Source organism: Crocodylus siamensis, chromosome 15 (assembly GCF_052110815.1).
Source record: "Crocodylus siamensis isolate JL-2025a chromosome 15, ASM5211081v1, whole genome shotgun sequence".
NCBI lineage: Eukaryota > Metazoa > Chordata > Crocodylia > Crocodylidae > Crocodylus > Crocodylus siamensis.
The window spans coordinates 32250019-32265621 of record NC_143409.1 but is presented as its reverse complement, the minus strand read 5'-3'; the positions used below and the strand labels follow the sequence as shown (position 1 = coordinate 32265621).

At 42.5% G+C, this 15603-nt stretch overlaps 1 protein-coding gene across 13 annotated transcripts in view; it reads left to right on the top strand.

Moving 5' to 3' along the window:
- TLN2 (talin 2) overlaps nt 1–15603 on the top strand; it is a 383956-nt gene that overhangs the window by 205646 nt on the left and 162707 nt on the right. For all 13 annotated transcript variants that reach the window (XM_090029605.1, XM_090029610.1, XM_090029613.1 and 10 more), the window contains 4 exons: nt 991–1054; nt 3778–3882; nt 12623–12778; nt 13843–13944. In XM_090029605.1, the coding sequence (XP_089885731.1) occupies nt 991–1054; nt 3778–3882; nt 12623–12778; nt 13843–13944 (427 nt within the window). The remainder of the gene's footprint in view (nt 1–990; nt 1055–3777; nt 3883–12622; nt 12779–13842; nt 13945–15603) is intronic.

Here is a 15603-nt window from a genome sequence, read left to right as displayed (position 1 = left end):
TTTCACAATCAAATTAAAACTGAGCCATAACTGCTATGATGTTGGCAGGAGTAAAAATTACTTGAGTTTTGATTTATAGTGCTATAATTTTGTGTAGTGGACAGAGTAAATCATCTGACTACTGACATTTTTTTCTTTGTAAAAAGAAAGAAAATCTTGAATTTTATCTTAGTAATTCTCATGCAAGTTCTCTTTAAAAAGACTTCCAGATAAAGGATTTATTTTCTTTAAAGCTTTTTAAACTTTTCTAATGGTAGAAAGTGTAAGTTTGCTACATTCATATCATTACCTTATATGTACTTGGATAGTAAATTTGAGAGAAAATTAGGTTGTATAATATTCCTTTCTTCTGTGATTCTCATTTGCATTCTTATGAATCTGCTAGACCACTAACACACTGTCATAAAGTGAGGGTGTAATTCCACTCAGAAGACCATGGCCTTTTCTTCTCTCCAGGGCCAGATTGATGCCCAGAAGCTGCAGTGATGTTTGGCTGAGGTAGAACATTATGCAAGACAAGGAAGATACAGCTAGCAGTCGACACCTCAATAAGTTTTAGCGCAACTAGACAGTAGTTGTAGAAACGGAGCTGCTGACACGCAACTGCTTTGTACTTTTATTTCCTTCCCCCCAAAACAAAAAAAGTAGCATTCATTTTGAATTTGTAAATGAACCCTTTGAGCAATATTCCAAGCTGCTGAAATGCATCATGTGGTTTGGTGATGGCAAGGGTCCCAGCTATTATTTACTTTTGCTCACTGCAGAAACATGAAGTGTTATCATGTATGGATGTTGCTGAAACATGTTTTAATTAAGGCAATTAACCCATTGACCTCACCCTGGTAATCCAGCCATAGTCTTGCTTCATTACAGGGTATTTTATGTCCATGTTCAGAGCCAAGGTGAAGAGCTTCATGCTAGTAAGGGAACATAGAAAAGCTCCCCAAAGACATTAGTTTAACTGTTGATTATTATTATTATTATTTACAGCCTAAAAGAATTCCTGCCTAAAGAATACATCAAACAAAGAGGATCTGAAAAGAGAATATTTCAGGTAATTGTGAGGCTGACAAGACTAATATAGTTTCTTTTTTCCTTCCTTTTCATGTGTAATATAAATTTGCTTTCATAGCTCTGTACTTTGTGTATGCATCTACTGATATAATACATTATCCCTAACTCAACTATAAAGAAGCTGACAGTTTTTCTTCTTTGGAAATTTTTTTTCACTTTTGACTGCATTTGTTAGGAAAAAATTGTGTTCAAAGTCCATAAGACTTTTACTCAATTAAGGTGAAACTTGAGGATGTGTGTTTACACCAGAGTAGAAGTGCATTTAGGGAAATCAATTTAATCGTACCCATATAGCCTTTCATGTGTTCATCACTCAAGCGTGAACTTCAAGCATTGTACTATAAAGTTTGCTAATGGCTGAATTCAGCGATGGGAAGAATCAAAATATAAAAGACTGAAACAATTAAGTCTACAATGTTCCAGTGCTGCTGGAAAGGTTTTATAGAATTTTGGGGCCTTCGATGCACTGAATGTCTATGTTGATTAAAATATAGAAACCTGGCAACAGCTAAGTATATAAACTGTTTGATCTAGTTGAGAAATATTGACATCAGCAACTGAAATAAGGTCACTTGGGTCATGAATGAAGTTGCCAATTACAAGTAGCATAGTTGAGCAGGGGGCAACCGGGGTGCTACTTCTAGGCAGCAAGTTTGTTGTGGGGAAGAAGGTAGGGGAGGTCACAAAAATACTAGTGACTGCACTGCTGGCCTGGTCACTGCCACCAGTAATTGAGGTTTCCCTGTTAGTGTCACCATCCAAGGAACAGAAATGTCCAGGTACAACTCAGCCAATGACTTCTGACCTGGATGTAGGACATCAAATTACATACTGCTAGGATTAGTCAAATGTTATCCTCTTTTCTGTCCTCTTCCCAACCAGTAAATTATTTATTTTGTTAATTTATCATACTTGGAGTTGGTAGAGCTTCCTGACATTTTTGTATTCCAGATTCACCCAAGGCTGATTTGTTGGGGTTTTTTTGGACAAGCTTCAGCAAAAATAGTTATATATCTGAGAATGAGATGAATGAAAAATATTTTGCCCTTGTTCAAAATAATTCTGATAACTGTGTTGCTGAGATGCTCCAGGACCTCCATACATTAGAACAGGGGCCTGATATTTGTGAGGAGATTGCCTTGGTATTTGGTGGGATGAGAGATCAGTCATCTGTGTGAAAAACAATGCAAATCTGGCCAAGCTTTAAGGCTCAGAAAACCACTTATTTGCAATAGAGGCACATTTGAGTTTGGTAGTGAAGTTCTCCAAATTAGAGGCATATTTGTGTTTGGTAGTGAAGTCCAGCAGAATTGTACAGATTCCAGCTCTTCTTCATATCTCATATATGACAACTACTGCACTTTTCTTACAGAATTATGAGCACTCTGGGGATGTATCAGTTCAGCAGGACTTTTTCTGCAGTTTATCCTTCCAGATTCTTTGGGCTGTTTTGGTGGCAAGAACTGGAGCAGCAAGCAGGGACCATGTAGCAAGAGAGAGGAGGAAATGAACTAACAGAAATGCAGAAGGGGATGAGCTGGTGAACTGGGGATAGGCAAAAGGAATATCATGAGCATGGGAAGAAAGGATGGGAGAGCAAGGGATAGATTATGGGGCCTGACAGAGCAAAGAGATGGACTGTGAGGTGGAGTCAGGGTGATGAGATAGAATGGTTGGGTGAGAAGCTGGAGGATGAAGCAAGGAGCTAAAGGTGAGTATTGGTGAAAGTATCGGTTAGTAGTAAACAGTGCTAAGCCTTACTTAAGTACTGGGTAAACTGGTTTAAATGATCAATAAAAACAGAATTCTAAAATGACCCAGTGGGGTCATAAAAGGGTAAATTAGCCTGGCTTTCTGTATAGGAAAATCCTATCTTTCCCTGCCTTAGTCTTTGAACACATCAACTGACTACTGGATAAAGTGAGCCAGTTAACCTTATTTTGCAAAAGGATGTTAAAAGAACTAAATAGTTGCAAATGAAGTGTGTGATTCTGTGCATGAATTTACCTAGAATATTAATGTTTGATTGAATTTTCTCAAAAACCACATTGGAAGTATGAAGGGGTTCAAGGTAGGCATCAAAATGATTAGGGACATAGAGAAAATCCTCTGGTGTGAAAAGATGAGAGCTGTTTCTCTATAAAGAAAGTGATAATGGGGTTAGATGTTGGTAAGACAGGGGAAGGAGACCTGAGCTTCTATACTACTCTGTTCTCATAAGTCAAGTACGTGAAGGCCTTCAACATAAATGACACGTACCAAATTTTAAAACTGCATAATTATAATGTGGCAATGGATTTCACAGGGTACATGATGCTAAGATTATGATAGGTTTTTTTTTTAAATGATTGACCATTTGTAGAAGCTGTAGAAATATCCAGAATGGAATTATAAATAGTATTTGGAAGTATTTTTAAATCTCCATTATTTGAGACATAAGCTGAACTGATGATGGTTAGGCAGAAAATTTCCCTTTGGGCAGGTTGTTGTGTAATTCCTTACATCAGAAAATCTGAATACCCAGCCCTGTTAGCATTTCTGAATGGTGATGTTTTAAATAGTTAATTAGCTCCCTAGAAAAACAGGCAGCTCATAACAGATAAAAGATGGCATATCTTAAATTCAATCCCTTTCTCTATATGCAATAAGTATTATTTCTATCAACTTTAAGTGACACTGAGTAAAATTAAACTCTTTTTATAGGAACACAAGAACTGTGGAGAAATGACAGAAATAGAAGCTAAGGTGAAGTATGTGAAGCTTGCACGGTCCCTAAGGACATATGGAGTGTCCTTTTTTCTTGTTAAGGTAAGTTGGACTTTGCTGACAATAGGTATGCTTGATTGTTCACTGCCCTGGAACAGCTTTTTAAAGCAAGGTTTAAATATCAAAGGTCAAAAAGCAAGTTTCTCCATTGAAATTGCATTAAAACCACCATAAGCTGTGCTCAGGTGTTCTCAGTTCTGTGAAGACAACAGCAAAATCATCCTTATTCACTCCCATTTTATTCAGTCTACTTTCTAAAATTATCAGGCTATCTTCTCTATGAAACATTTACAAAAGGTGAAAGCCTGTTGTTTTCCCTACTTAGGAGTTAACAGACTATTTGAATGTGCACGCTGAATTCTTTGCAACTTATAAAAATCATGTTCTCGGTTGTATGGTTATTTCTCCATAACAATTCATTGTAAACTTTACAATGTACTCTTACAATAAGCCATCACCTTGTGGATGGTGTGTAAATCACAAAGAAAATGAAACCAAGTTGTGACTTTACAGTCGTAGAATTGCTTTTCTGTTGATGAAATGCTTAGCCTCCTTGAAATGAGGCAGTAAGGGAATGGAACTGCAGTTCTGTTTGGACTATCAAAATGAGGATCCCAAACCTATTTTTGGTTTTTAAATATCAAGTGGTCTTACTTTTTTCTGAAATACTGAGCCACCCATAAATTCCACTGAAGCCAATGGGAGGGGAATATACAAAGTAGGAAGTCAGTAAGTAAAATCTTGTTATATCTAAAGTTTTGAGGAAAAATCAACTGTGTATTGCTTTTTAGAATAAAATCTCAGCTTCCCAATCTGTTCAGCTGGAAAAGTTTCTTTCAGGCAACAGGTTGTTGAACTTTCTCAACCTTACTCAGTGTTTGAGGGTGTTTTTTTTCTGACTTTGTAAGCCAGTGTTAATTATATCAACTGAAAATAATATGTTTTACGTTTGCTAGCTCCACAAGAATACTTGCAACTTAACTATTTAATGTTCTCTCTCCATTTTGTTAAAGTAATATTTTTCTTTTCTTGCAAAACCTCAGTGCTTCATTGCACAAAGTTCATTAAATTATTTTCAAGTGAATTAAGAATTTGCTTGAAAATTTACTTGGCTACCAATCTTGTGATTAATGAAAACAGCACTAAATGCTTCTCTGAGATCCCAAGTGCTGAAACCTAATTTGGACAAAAATGTTAAAAGACAAAATGGTTTGAGTTTGTTTAGAAAGCAAGTGAAGGTTTCAAGCTGGGTTCATCAGCTGATACCTTGTATTAAGGGCTATAATGAAAATTGTGTTCAATTTTCAATAGCTAAAATATTAAAATTTTATAGGTGTGCACATTTAGCAAACAGTCATACTTAGAACTTAGTCATAGCGTTGTCAAAAATGACTAGTAGACTGTTTGGTTGAAGATAGAAATACTTATTCTTCTGTTCACATGAATTACTTCACTATCTTTCTTGTAGTTTAAAGCAAATAGTAACTTAATCATTCCTGGGTAAGGGGTACAGGTGTAGGCATGACAGTGGGGGCGGAAAAAGGCAGGACTGTAGCTCTCTATGTTAAGGAGCATCTTCCATCAGCAAGACAGGGGTAGAGGAGGGGAATACCGAGGCACTGTGGGTCAGGATCCAGGGGGGCCTGGGGAAAAGGACTTGGTAGTGGAGTTCTACTACAGACCTCCTCACCAGGATGACAAGCTAGACGAGGTATTCTCTAGGCAGCTCTCAGGTGCCATATAGATGAGGGAGGCCATGGCGTATCTCAATTACCCGGACATCTCCTGGGAGGAACAGACAGCCAAGCCGCTCATGGAGGTTCTTACACTGTATGCAGGACCTTCACCTAAACCAGGTGATGTCCAGTCCCACCAGGGGTAGCAGCTTGCTAGACCTGGTCTTAGCAACAGGGGATGATCTTGTGGGGAACCTGTGAGTTCACGGTAACCTAGGAGCTAGTGACCATCACTTGGTAGAGTTCACTATCCAACGAAAGGTGGGAAAAATATCCAGTGAGGTTAAAGTGTTAGACTTAAGAAGGGCCAACTTTAGTAAACTTAGAAGGCTAGTTAGAGAGGTGGCAGAACTCAAGAGCATCAAGCAAATGGGTGTCCAGGAGGGTTGGAGGATCCCCAGGGCACAAAAGGAGTCTATCCCCTTACACAAGAAAGGGGATAAGGGGATAAAAATCCCCCTTGGCTGAACAGGGAACTCCAGGAAAGACTCCAGGAACTCCAGGAAAGAGATTTATAGGCAGTGGAAGCAGGGGGCAGCCACCAAGGAAGCATACACCTCCCTGGTGAGCTATTGCAGGGAATCAGGCAGGCCAAGGCAGGATTGGAGCTTAGGCTGGCTACAACAATTAAGGACAATAAAAAGTCCTTCTACAGATACATAGCGAGCAAAAGGAAAGCACAGAGTAGCATAGGGCCCCTGCAGGACAAATCAGGACAGTTGGTGGTTGACGCAGGGAAAAAGGCAGAGTTCTTCAGTGAGTTCTTTGCTTCAGTATTCCTAAGTACTGACCAAGACAATCCCCTCACCTTGAGCATAGAGAAATGTCCAGAAGGCACCAGACCACCAAAGGTTAGTGCTGACTTAGTTAAGGAGCACTTAGAAGGACTGAATGGGTACAAGTCAGCTGACCACCATCCACAGGTGCTGAAGGAATTGGCCAATGTCATTGCTGAGCGGCTAGCGCGGCTGTCTGAGCTCTCATGGTGCTCCAGCCAGGTCCCTGAGGGCTGGAAAAGGGCCAACGTGGTGCCCATTTTTAAGAAGGGGAGAAGGGATGAGTTGGGTAACTTTAGGCCAGTCAGTCTTACCCCTTTCCCTGGGAAAATACTGGCAAAAATCATCAAAGAGCACATTTGTGAAGGCCCAACAGGAGAAATGATGCTGAAAGGGAGCCAACACAGGTTTGTCACAGGCAAATCCTGCCTGACAAACCTTATAGCCTTTTATGACCAGGTCACATACTGCCTTGACACAGGACCTGAGGCTGATGTCATCTACCCAGGATTTTAGGAAGGCCTTTGACACAGTTTTGCATCCTATTCTCATAGGAAAGTTAGCAGGCTGTGGAGTGGACACCTACACAGTCACGTGGGTGGCCAACTGGCTCAGAGAACGCACCCAGAGAGTAGTGGTGGACAGATCGTTCTCGGCCTGGTAGGAGGTGGGCAGTGCTGTCTGTCAGGGTTTGGTCCTTGGACCGGTGTTATTTAATATCTTCATCAGCGATTTGGATGAGGGTGTGGAGAGCACCCTCTCCAAGTTCGCAGATGATACCAAGTTATGGGGCACATTTAGCAACCCGGAGGGCAAGGAGCAGATACAGGCTGACCTGGACAGGTTAGATCAATGGGCAGAGCAAAATAGGATGCAGTTCAACAGAGATAAATGTAAGGTACTCCACCTAGAGAGGAGGAATCCCCAGCACACCTATAGGTTGGGGGATGACCCCCTCAGCAGCTCAGTGGCTGAGAGGGATCTTGGAGCCATGTTGACTCCAAGATGCACATGAGCTGGCAGTATAATGAGACCATCAACAAAACCAATCGCACCTTGTTATGTATTACCAGATGCATGACTAACAGATCAAGGGAGGTGATGCCCCATTTGTCAGGCTGCAGTTGGAGTACTGTGTCCAGTTTTGGGTGCTGCTCTTCAAGAGGGACATGGAGGATCTGGAAAAGGTTCAGAGGAGAGCCGCTTGCATGATTAGTGGCCTCCGTGAAAGACCCTACGAGGGGAGGTTGAGAGATCTGGATCTCTTCAGCCTTCACAAGAGACGTCTGAAAGAAAACCTTGTAGCCACCTATAAGTTTATCAAGGGAGGACAACAGGGAATTGGTGATGCGCTATTTACCAAAGCACCCCAGGGAGTAACTAAAAATAATGGGTGCAAACTAGTGGAGAGTAGATTTAGGTTACACATTAGGAAGAATTTTTTTACAGTAAGGGTGGCCAGAGTCTGGAATGGGCTTCCAAGAGAGGTGGTGCTATTACCTAACTTGGAGGTTTTCAAGAGAAGGCTTGATAGTCACCTGGCTGGGGTCATCTCACTTCGGTCGTCTTTCCTGCCAGGGGCAGGTCAGACATGATGATCCATTGTGGTCCCTTCCAACTCCACAATCTATGGATCTAAGGGCAAATGTATGTTTTAGCTGCTTTTAGAAGAGGAGGAGCTGCTGTTCAGAAGCAAGCAGCAATTGTTATCCACTTCGTAATCCTATACTGATACAAATTAGAAAAATTACTTAATTTTGACCCTGAATGAAGCAGAGCTGAAGTTGGAGCTGCAGAATCATGGAGGCATAGTATTAGCTTATATGGGTATTTTTTGGCATTGGTGTGAGTCTTACATCTGTCTGCAGCCTCAGGACATTTGTCATAGAATTTCAGAGGAAGTTATTGGTCTCTTTGGCAAAGACTTAATATTTGTCCTAGTAGGTAAATAAGAATTGATTCTTTGTAGTCTGTAACAAAATACATTGTAGTCTATAACAAAATACATTTAGAGAAATAAAAGGTGTGGTCTAATTTACATTTTATGACTGGTTTTTCCACAATAAATGGATAGCTTTGGGTCCTTGTTTCGTAAGTTTTGGAGGCAGAATGCTCAAATCACTGAGAGACAGCAGCTCTCACAGCCTAGATAAACCCGCTCAATATTTGCATAGGTCAAGTTGTGCTAATGGATACAAAAGCATATCAAGGGCATCTGGGAATGCCTGATTGCCAAAAAGGCGTCATACACCTGGTGGAAGGGGGGTGCTGTCACCAAAGAGTAGTATACCTCCTCTACTCGGGCCTGTAGGGGGGCTGTCAGGAAAGCTAAGGCGGACATAGAGCTAGGACTAGCATCCAAGATCAAAGATAATAAAAAGTCCTTTTTCAAATTTATAAGGAAGATGAAGAAAGCACCAGGAAATGTGGGGCCCCTGCAAGATACTCTGGGCAATCTGGTGGTTGCTCCAGAGCAGAAAGCAGACCTCTTTAACCAATTCTTCACCTCCGTTTTCTTGTGCAGGGACCGGGACTTCCCCACCGTGATGCAAGATGGACTCAAGGGGAATTGCTCCAGACCCCAGGTTGGGGAGGACCGGGTTAGAGAGCTTCTGGAGGGGCTGGACATGTTCAAACCAGCGGGTCCAGATGCCCTCCACCCCAGGGTGTTGAGGGAGCTAGCAGGGGTTATTGCAGGGCCCTTGGCATGGCTTTATGAGCGCTCGTGATGCTCGGCCCAGGTGCCAGATGATTGGAAGATAGCCAGTGTGGTCCCCATCTTTAAAAAAGAGGAGAGGGAGGACCTGGGCAACTATAGGCCCGTCAGTCTTACCTCAATCCTAGGGAAACTCTTTGAGAAGATCATCATGGAGCACATCTGTGATGGGCCGGCCTTAGGGATGATGCTTAAGGGCAACCAGCATGGTTTCATTAGGGGCAGGTCATGTCAGACCAACCTGACTGCCTTTTATGATAAGGTCACAAAAGCCTTGGATGCAGGTGTTGTGGTGGATGTAGTCTTTCTGGGCTTCAGCAAGGCCTTTGACACTGTCTCCCACCCCATCCTCATTAAAAAATACTAGGCAACTGTGGCATTGATGGATTGCAGTCAGATGGACTGCAGATTGGCTGAAGGGTCGTACTCAGAGGGTGGTGGTGGATGGGTCATATTCGACCTGGGGGGAAGTGGGCAGTGGAGTCCCCCAGGGCTCAGTCCTTGGGCCCACGCTGTTCAATTTCTTTATCAGTGATTTGGACGACGGGGTGAAAAACAACCTGTTTAAATTTGCTGATGATACCAAAATTTGGGGTGAGGTGAGCACGCTAGTAGGGAGGGAAAGACTGCAGCAAGACCCGGATAGGTTACAGGGGTGGGCTAACAAAAACATGATGCGCTTCAATACTGACAAGTGCAGGGTGCTGCATTTGGGCAGTAGTAACCAGCAGCACACTTATAAGATGGGAAACTCCCTTCTTGAGAGCACAAAGGCAGAAAGGGATCTTGGAGTCATTATTGACTCCAAGATGAACATGGGCCGACAATGTGAGGTCATGGTTGGCAGGGCTAACTGGACCTTGTTGTGCATCCACAGGTGGGATGTGGACAACATTGAGAGGGTCCAGAGGGTCAGGGGACAACAGGGCAGACCCTACAATGAGAGACTGCAGGACCTGAACCTGTTCAGCCTCCACAACAGAAGGCTGAGTGGGGACCTGGTGACCGTCTATAAACTCACTAGGGGGGATGAGAAGGGTTTGGGAGAGACCTTATTTCCCCGAGCGCCTCCCCCCCCGCATAACAAGGAATAACGGCCACAAGTTGTTGGAGAGTAGGTTTAAATTAGACATCCGTAAGAACTACTTCACAGTTAGGGCAGCTAGGATCTGGACCCAACTTCCAAGGGAAGTGGTGCTGGCTCCTACCTGGCGGGAGTCATCTGAGCCCAGTTTTTCTCCTGCTCAGGCAGGGGGTCGGACTTGAAGATCTACAAGGTCCCTTCCCACCCAACTTCTTTGATTCTATGATATCTTTTAGAGCCGTGATATATGATAATTGTGGTGAATCTTGCTTTATATATAAAGCTCAGGATCCTTCATCCTTACTAAATCCTTTTTTTTCATTGTAAAATACTATTCAGAAATTCTTTGGAGAATGAGTAGTGAAGGCTAGCATACAGTATATATTGCCTCACATGCTTCAGTCTTCCTGATGGAAGTTTGCCATTGCCCTGTTGTGAGGTTTTTCCAATGGTAATTTTTAATTGAAAAGCTAATTTCCAAAATATATTTACCACCATGGTAGTTGCAAATAACCTGTGAAGACCTACAGCCTAAAATGCTTTTATTTTGAAAGAAGAGCACTGTGCTGAATTGCACATGACGGTTAGTTGCAGGTTAATCTCTTCAGGTCGTAGCAAGTTAGGGGTCAAGACAGATTGTCAAGACCTTGGCAAAAGCTATGATAAAACATGACTGGTAATCTAATATGAAATATATTGGCTCACACTTTCCACCAAGTTATGCTAAGTGTTTTGTCTGTTTAAGAAGCAAAGTATGATAAAGATGGACCACCTGGAAGGGAGATTTCATTTAAAAGTCAAGCAGCAGTTACAGGACATAATTCTCCCTTGTTCAGGCCTCTGTGTAGTCATTGAATTGGTGCAGAATGTTTGTAAACTGTTACCAAATAGTGATAGTGTTTGTCACTTATACACAAGGCCAGGGCCAGTGAAGAACTAGGCTCATTATCTAGAAGTCACTGCCAGTGTGGGTCATATAGTAGAAGCCACTGACTTGCATATGTTCAGTTGTGCTCCTGTGGGGGATTGACTGCACTGTCTAATTTCTGTTCTGTGGATTTTTGTTGGCAGAGGGCAGGAGTGGGATCCCTACCAATCTGGTTGTGCTGTCAGAGGACCCTAGCGTAGATGCAGTTAGATTGGCAAAACTTTGTATTTACATGCACAGCTTGTTTCACATGGAATTATACAGGGTTAGTTTTATTATGTAAGTGTAAAGTGCAGCTATGCCAGAATGCCTCCATACTTAGGAGATCCTTGCTGGCTTAATATATTCTATGTTCCCAATTAGGCAAGGGGCCTGGGATCCTTTAAAAAGTTAAACATGTAGTAGTAATGTGAAAATACGGCAAATATTGACACTGAATACAAAGTACCAGTTTATTTACATATGACACACATGTTCACCCCCAAAATTAGGTACTAGAAATCGGAATGTCTTAAATGAGGAAATACAGGGAACAGTATTTCCCTCAATTCTGTGGGAGCCAAACTACCTGTTATCCATTTGAGCTCAATATACAGCCAGCAGTGCCTGCCCAGCCAGCTAAGGCAGTTCAGTTCAGCCAGCAACAACAGGTGAGGGCTGGATCCTGCTGGAGCAGAACCGCCTGCCCCCCTTCTTGAGCCAGGGGACATCACGTTCTGGACATGGGCAACTGGTTCCTCCTGAGTTGGGGAGGGGGGAGCACTTGCCCCCCAAGCGGACAGTCAGTGACTGGGGGGGGCCCCATGGGTGATCCTGCAGCCCAGGGGCAGGGGGTCCCTGCGGCCAATCCCACTGACCTGCAGCTGGTGGCGGTGCACCGCTGGTGCTTTTGGGTCAGCAGGATCAGCTGCAGGGAGACGGCTTCTCCGGCGTACTCCCTGGACAGCGGGCTTGGGGCAGGAGCGCCAGCACTCTCGCCTGACCCTCCCACCCGGGAATGCTGCTGTCAGGAGGTGCACATGCACCCCCTACGCGTCACCACTGATTCTGGAACTAGGGGCTCTCCCCTCCATCCCCCCCCACAGCTGCAAAAATACTGTACTTGTCAGCTGTGAACATTCTAATATTTTTATATGGTTTAAACGGGTTATTAAATACAGTGAAGTTTCAAGTTTCCTGACAAGGTTTTTGGTTGCCTTCTCTTTGGTTACAAGCTGAGACTTGTCCATTAAAAGTTGCTTCAGACTGAAATAGGTAAACTATTTTATTTGTGGCTACATTCTTCACATTGGTACTTCCGTTTATTACAAGGAATGCTGGCTTTATTTCTTTTTAGCCACTTATTAACACTTCTTAATGTTAAGACATGGCTAGTTAATCACACAAGCACTTGCCATAGCCTGAGAAACTGGATGTGCATGTTTTAGTTGTCATCTTTAGTGTATCACAGTCTTACTTTTCCTAAGTGCATTCAGTCATGCTTCCTCCTCTAAAACACTTTGGTTGAAGAAGAAAAAATAACCCTGGACATTTCTATTATAGGAAAAAATGAAAGGTAAAAACAAGTTGGTTCCTCGCTTGCTGGGTGTTACCAAAGACTCAGTGATGCGTGTGGATGAGAAGACTAAGGAAGTGTTGCAGGAATGGCCACTGACAACTGTAAAACGCTGGGCTGCTTCTCCCAAAAGCTTTACTCTGGTACTCTTTCTATACGTAGTTTTGGGGAAGGAGGGATCCATTTGTCATGGGGAAATATACATGGACTGACTCTCTAAATTGATTGGATCTAAGTTTTTAGCAAAGTATAGAATACAATTTATCCTAAAGAGGCAATTGGCAAATGCTGCTGGGTTTTTTACTGTCCTGTGCACATTATGATGTATGTAGCATAATCCTTATTCTCCAAGACTCACTTCAAAACTCTGATGTGTCAGCTAATTATGGAAATTTGATTATTAAACATATCTAACATCCTGATGGCACCTTGCCATTGAACACCCAAGCAGATTATGAAGTTAAATAGGGCTGGAGAAAATATCATGACGGACACCATGACAGACTTAATGAATTCAGTCTGTTTAACTAAAGAGAAAAATAGACTGAGCAGTGATATGATCACAATACAGAAGCACCTTCATAGAAGGAAAATATGGATATGAAAGGGCTTCTTTTAATCTAGTAGTGAAAAGAATAACAAAAAGCAGTGGCCAGAAGCCAAGACCAAATTCCACTTAGACACAAAGTACATCATTTTACTGTGGGATGATTTAACCCTTAGAACAAACTACTGAGGGAAGTGGCAAAGGAGATACATTTTGGAAAATAAAGTTTAGTTAAACAAAAGTTACTAAACTCAGTGCAAGGATATTTGATACATTTTAGGGCATGTGATATGCAGGAGATCAGATCTGGTGATCTCATGGTTCTTTCTGGGCTTTCAGATCAGTATAGCTGTAAAAGAAGTCCAGGACACTGTGCCTGATTTTTTTTCACATGGTTTACTATAGAGTCTCAGAATAGTTTTATCTACAGTTACAGCCATTACTTGAAATAAGACATAAGAAGAAAAGGCTTCTGTTTTCTTATGGCTTTGGTGTAACTTTTGATCCATATGTATTTGAGGTTGTTTCTTTATAAGGAGTAGAAAGTAAAAACTAGGTTTCTGTATCTCTTTAATTTTTGGTAATCTAAATGCAACTAGTTTTTGGTTCATTTAATTTCCTTCACCAGAGTGAATTGTTCATTTTATCTTTGTCCATCAGGATTTTGGGGAGTATCAAGAAAGTTACTACTCTGTGCAGACCACTGAAGGAGAGCAGATCTCTCAGCTAATTGCAGGTTACATTGACATCATTCTGAAGAAGGTATGATGAGGAAACTCTTTAATATAAGTGCAGCAGAGCTAGTAAATGCAATACATCTTTGTGAAAAAAGGGTTACATATAATGGTAGCAGTTCGCTTTCCCTTGTGAAACTAGTTAGGCATTTTATCTTTTGCTGTGTTTTATATGGGGTGACCTTCTGGGAAATATGGCAGTGGCTTTATATAAAGAGAACAGCAGTCCAGAGTTTTCTTCTGACCTGTGCAGACTAAACCATATAGTAAGTGGGGAGATATTTAGGTTAAAATACCTCTTGAAAGCAAACATGGTAATCCTGTTAAAGGCTAGAGTTATAGTAAATAGTTATATTCAAAGCACTTTGTATGGAAAACCTGTGGCACTTCAGATACTACACTGTGCTCATTGTTGACAGATTTTGACTTTGATTTTATCCACCACATAAAGCTACAGTATTATCTGTACTAAACATTTGTTCACACCAAAGAAGTGACTGAACACTAAATGTATCAGTAGAATTGATGGTATTTGGTCAGGGGAGCCCCAGGTCTGGCATGTCAAACATTGTGCATTTGGAGTTGGGGTGGATTGCCAAAAGTCATCATAGTACTTGCATGAACTCTCACCTAGTTCAAGCCGACATTGTCAGATCCAGATATAATGTGCACTGTGTACAGAGCAAGTATCTGTATGTTAATTAAAATTTGATTCTCACCACTCTGTTTTACAAGATGGATTCTCTAATTCCAAGCTAAAGCGAGCTGTCTCTACTGATAGAATACAGATGTGCGTGCTTCCACTCCCAAACCAAGCCTTTTTTTTTTCTTTCCACTTTGCTAACACAGCCAGTTTTCTAAATTTATGAAGTAGAAACAGGTTAACTAGTAAGTGCCCACCAGGTTTCATGATTTATTTGAGTAGCATGCTGTTTCCAGGGGTCAGGTCCCTTTACCCTGTCACCCACTTCAAATTTGTTTCATTACCAGGGATCTAGGTTTTCTGTTTCCCACAGAAAAATGAAGATTTTCCCCTTTAAAGGAAGAAACCATGGGTTTTCCCCCTTTAAAGGAGAAAAAATGGGTTCTCTCTCTTAAAGGGAAAAAACACAGATTTCTCCTTCAAAGGAGAAAAACACAGATCTTCCCCTTTAAAGGAGAAAAGTGCAGGAAGCCATGGGTTTCCCCTTGCAGGTTTGGAACTGGGGGGAGTGGAGGGAAGGTGATTGGAGGCAGGGGGTGCCACGTACATGTGCGCACAGGTACCTACATGGCTGGCATACAGCCAGGCAGGGTGATGGGAGCAGCCCTGTCAGCTGGCTCCAGATAGGTCTTGGTGGGGGACAGGGTGGGGAGGTTGGAGGGCCAGGGGTTGGGGATTGTCTGGCAGGCTGTTTGGGGGAGTGGGGTATATGTGTGTGGAGGGCTCAGTGCTGTGGGAAAGGGTCTGGGTGCCAGGGCTACAGTAGGGCAAGGGGGTCAGAGGTAGCACTCAGTGCCACTGATAAGCCCAGCTCTGTGCTGTTGCCTGTGGGGCCCACCCAGAGGTCCCTGTCCCTCCAGCAAGTGAAGGGGGCAGGGGCATTCTTTGGGGCAGTGTGGAGCTGTCTGGCAGGTTGGTGGTGTTGGGGGCCAGTGCCTGTGCTTTGAGGGTGAGGCTGTGGCCAGGCTACCTGGTGCAGCACAG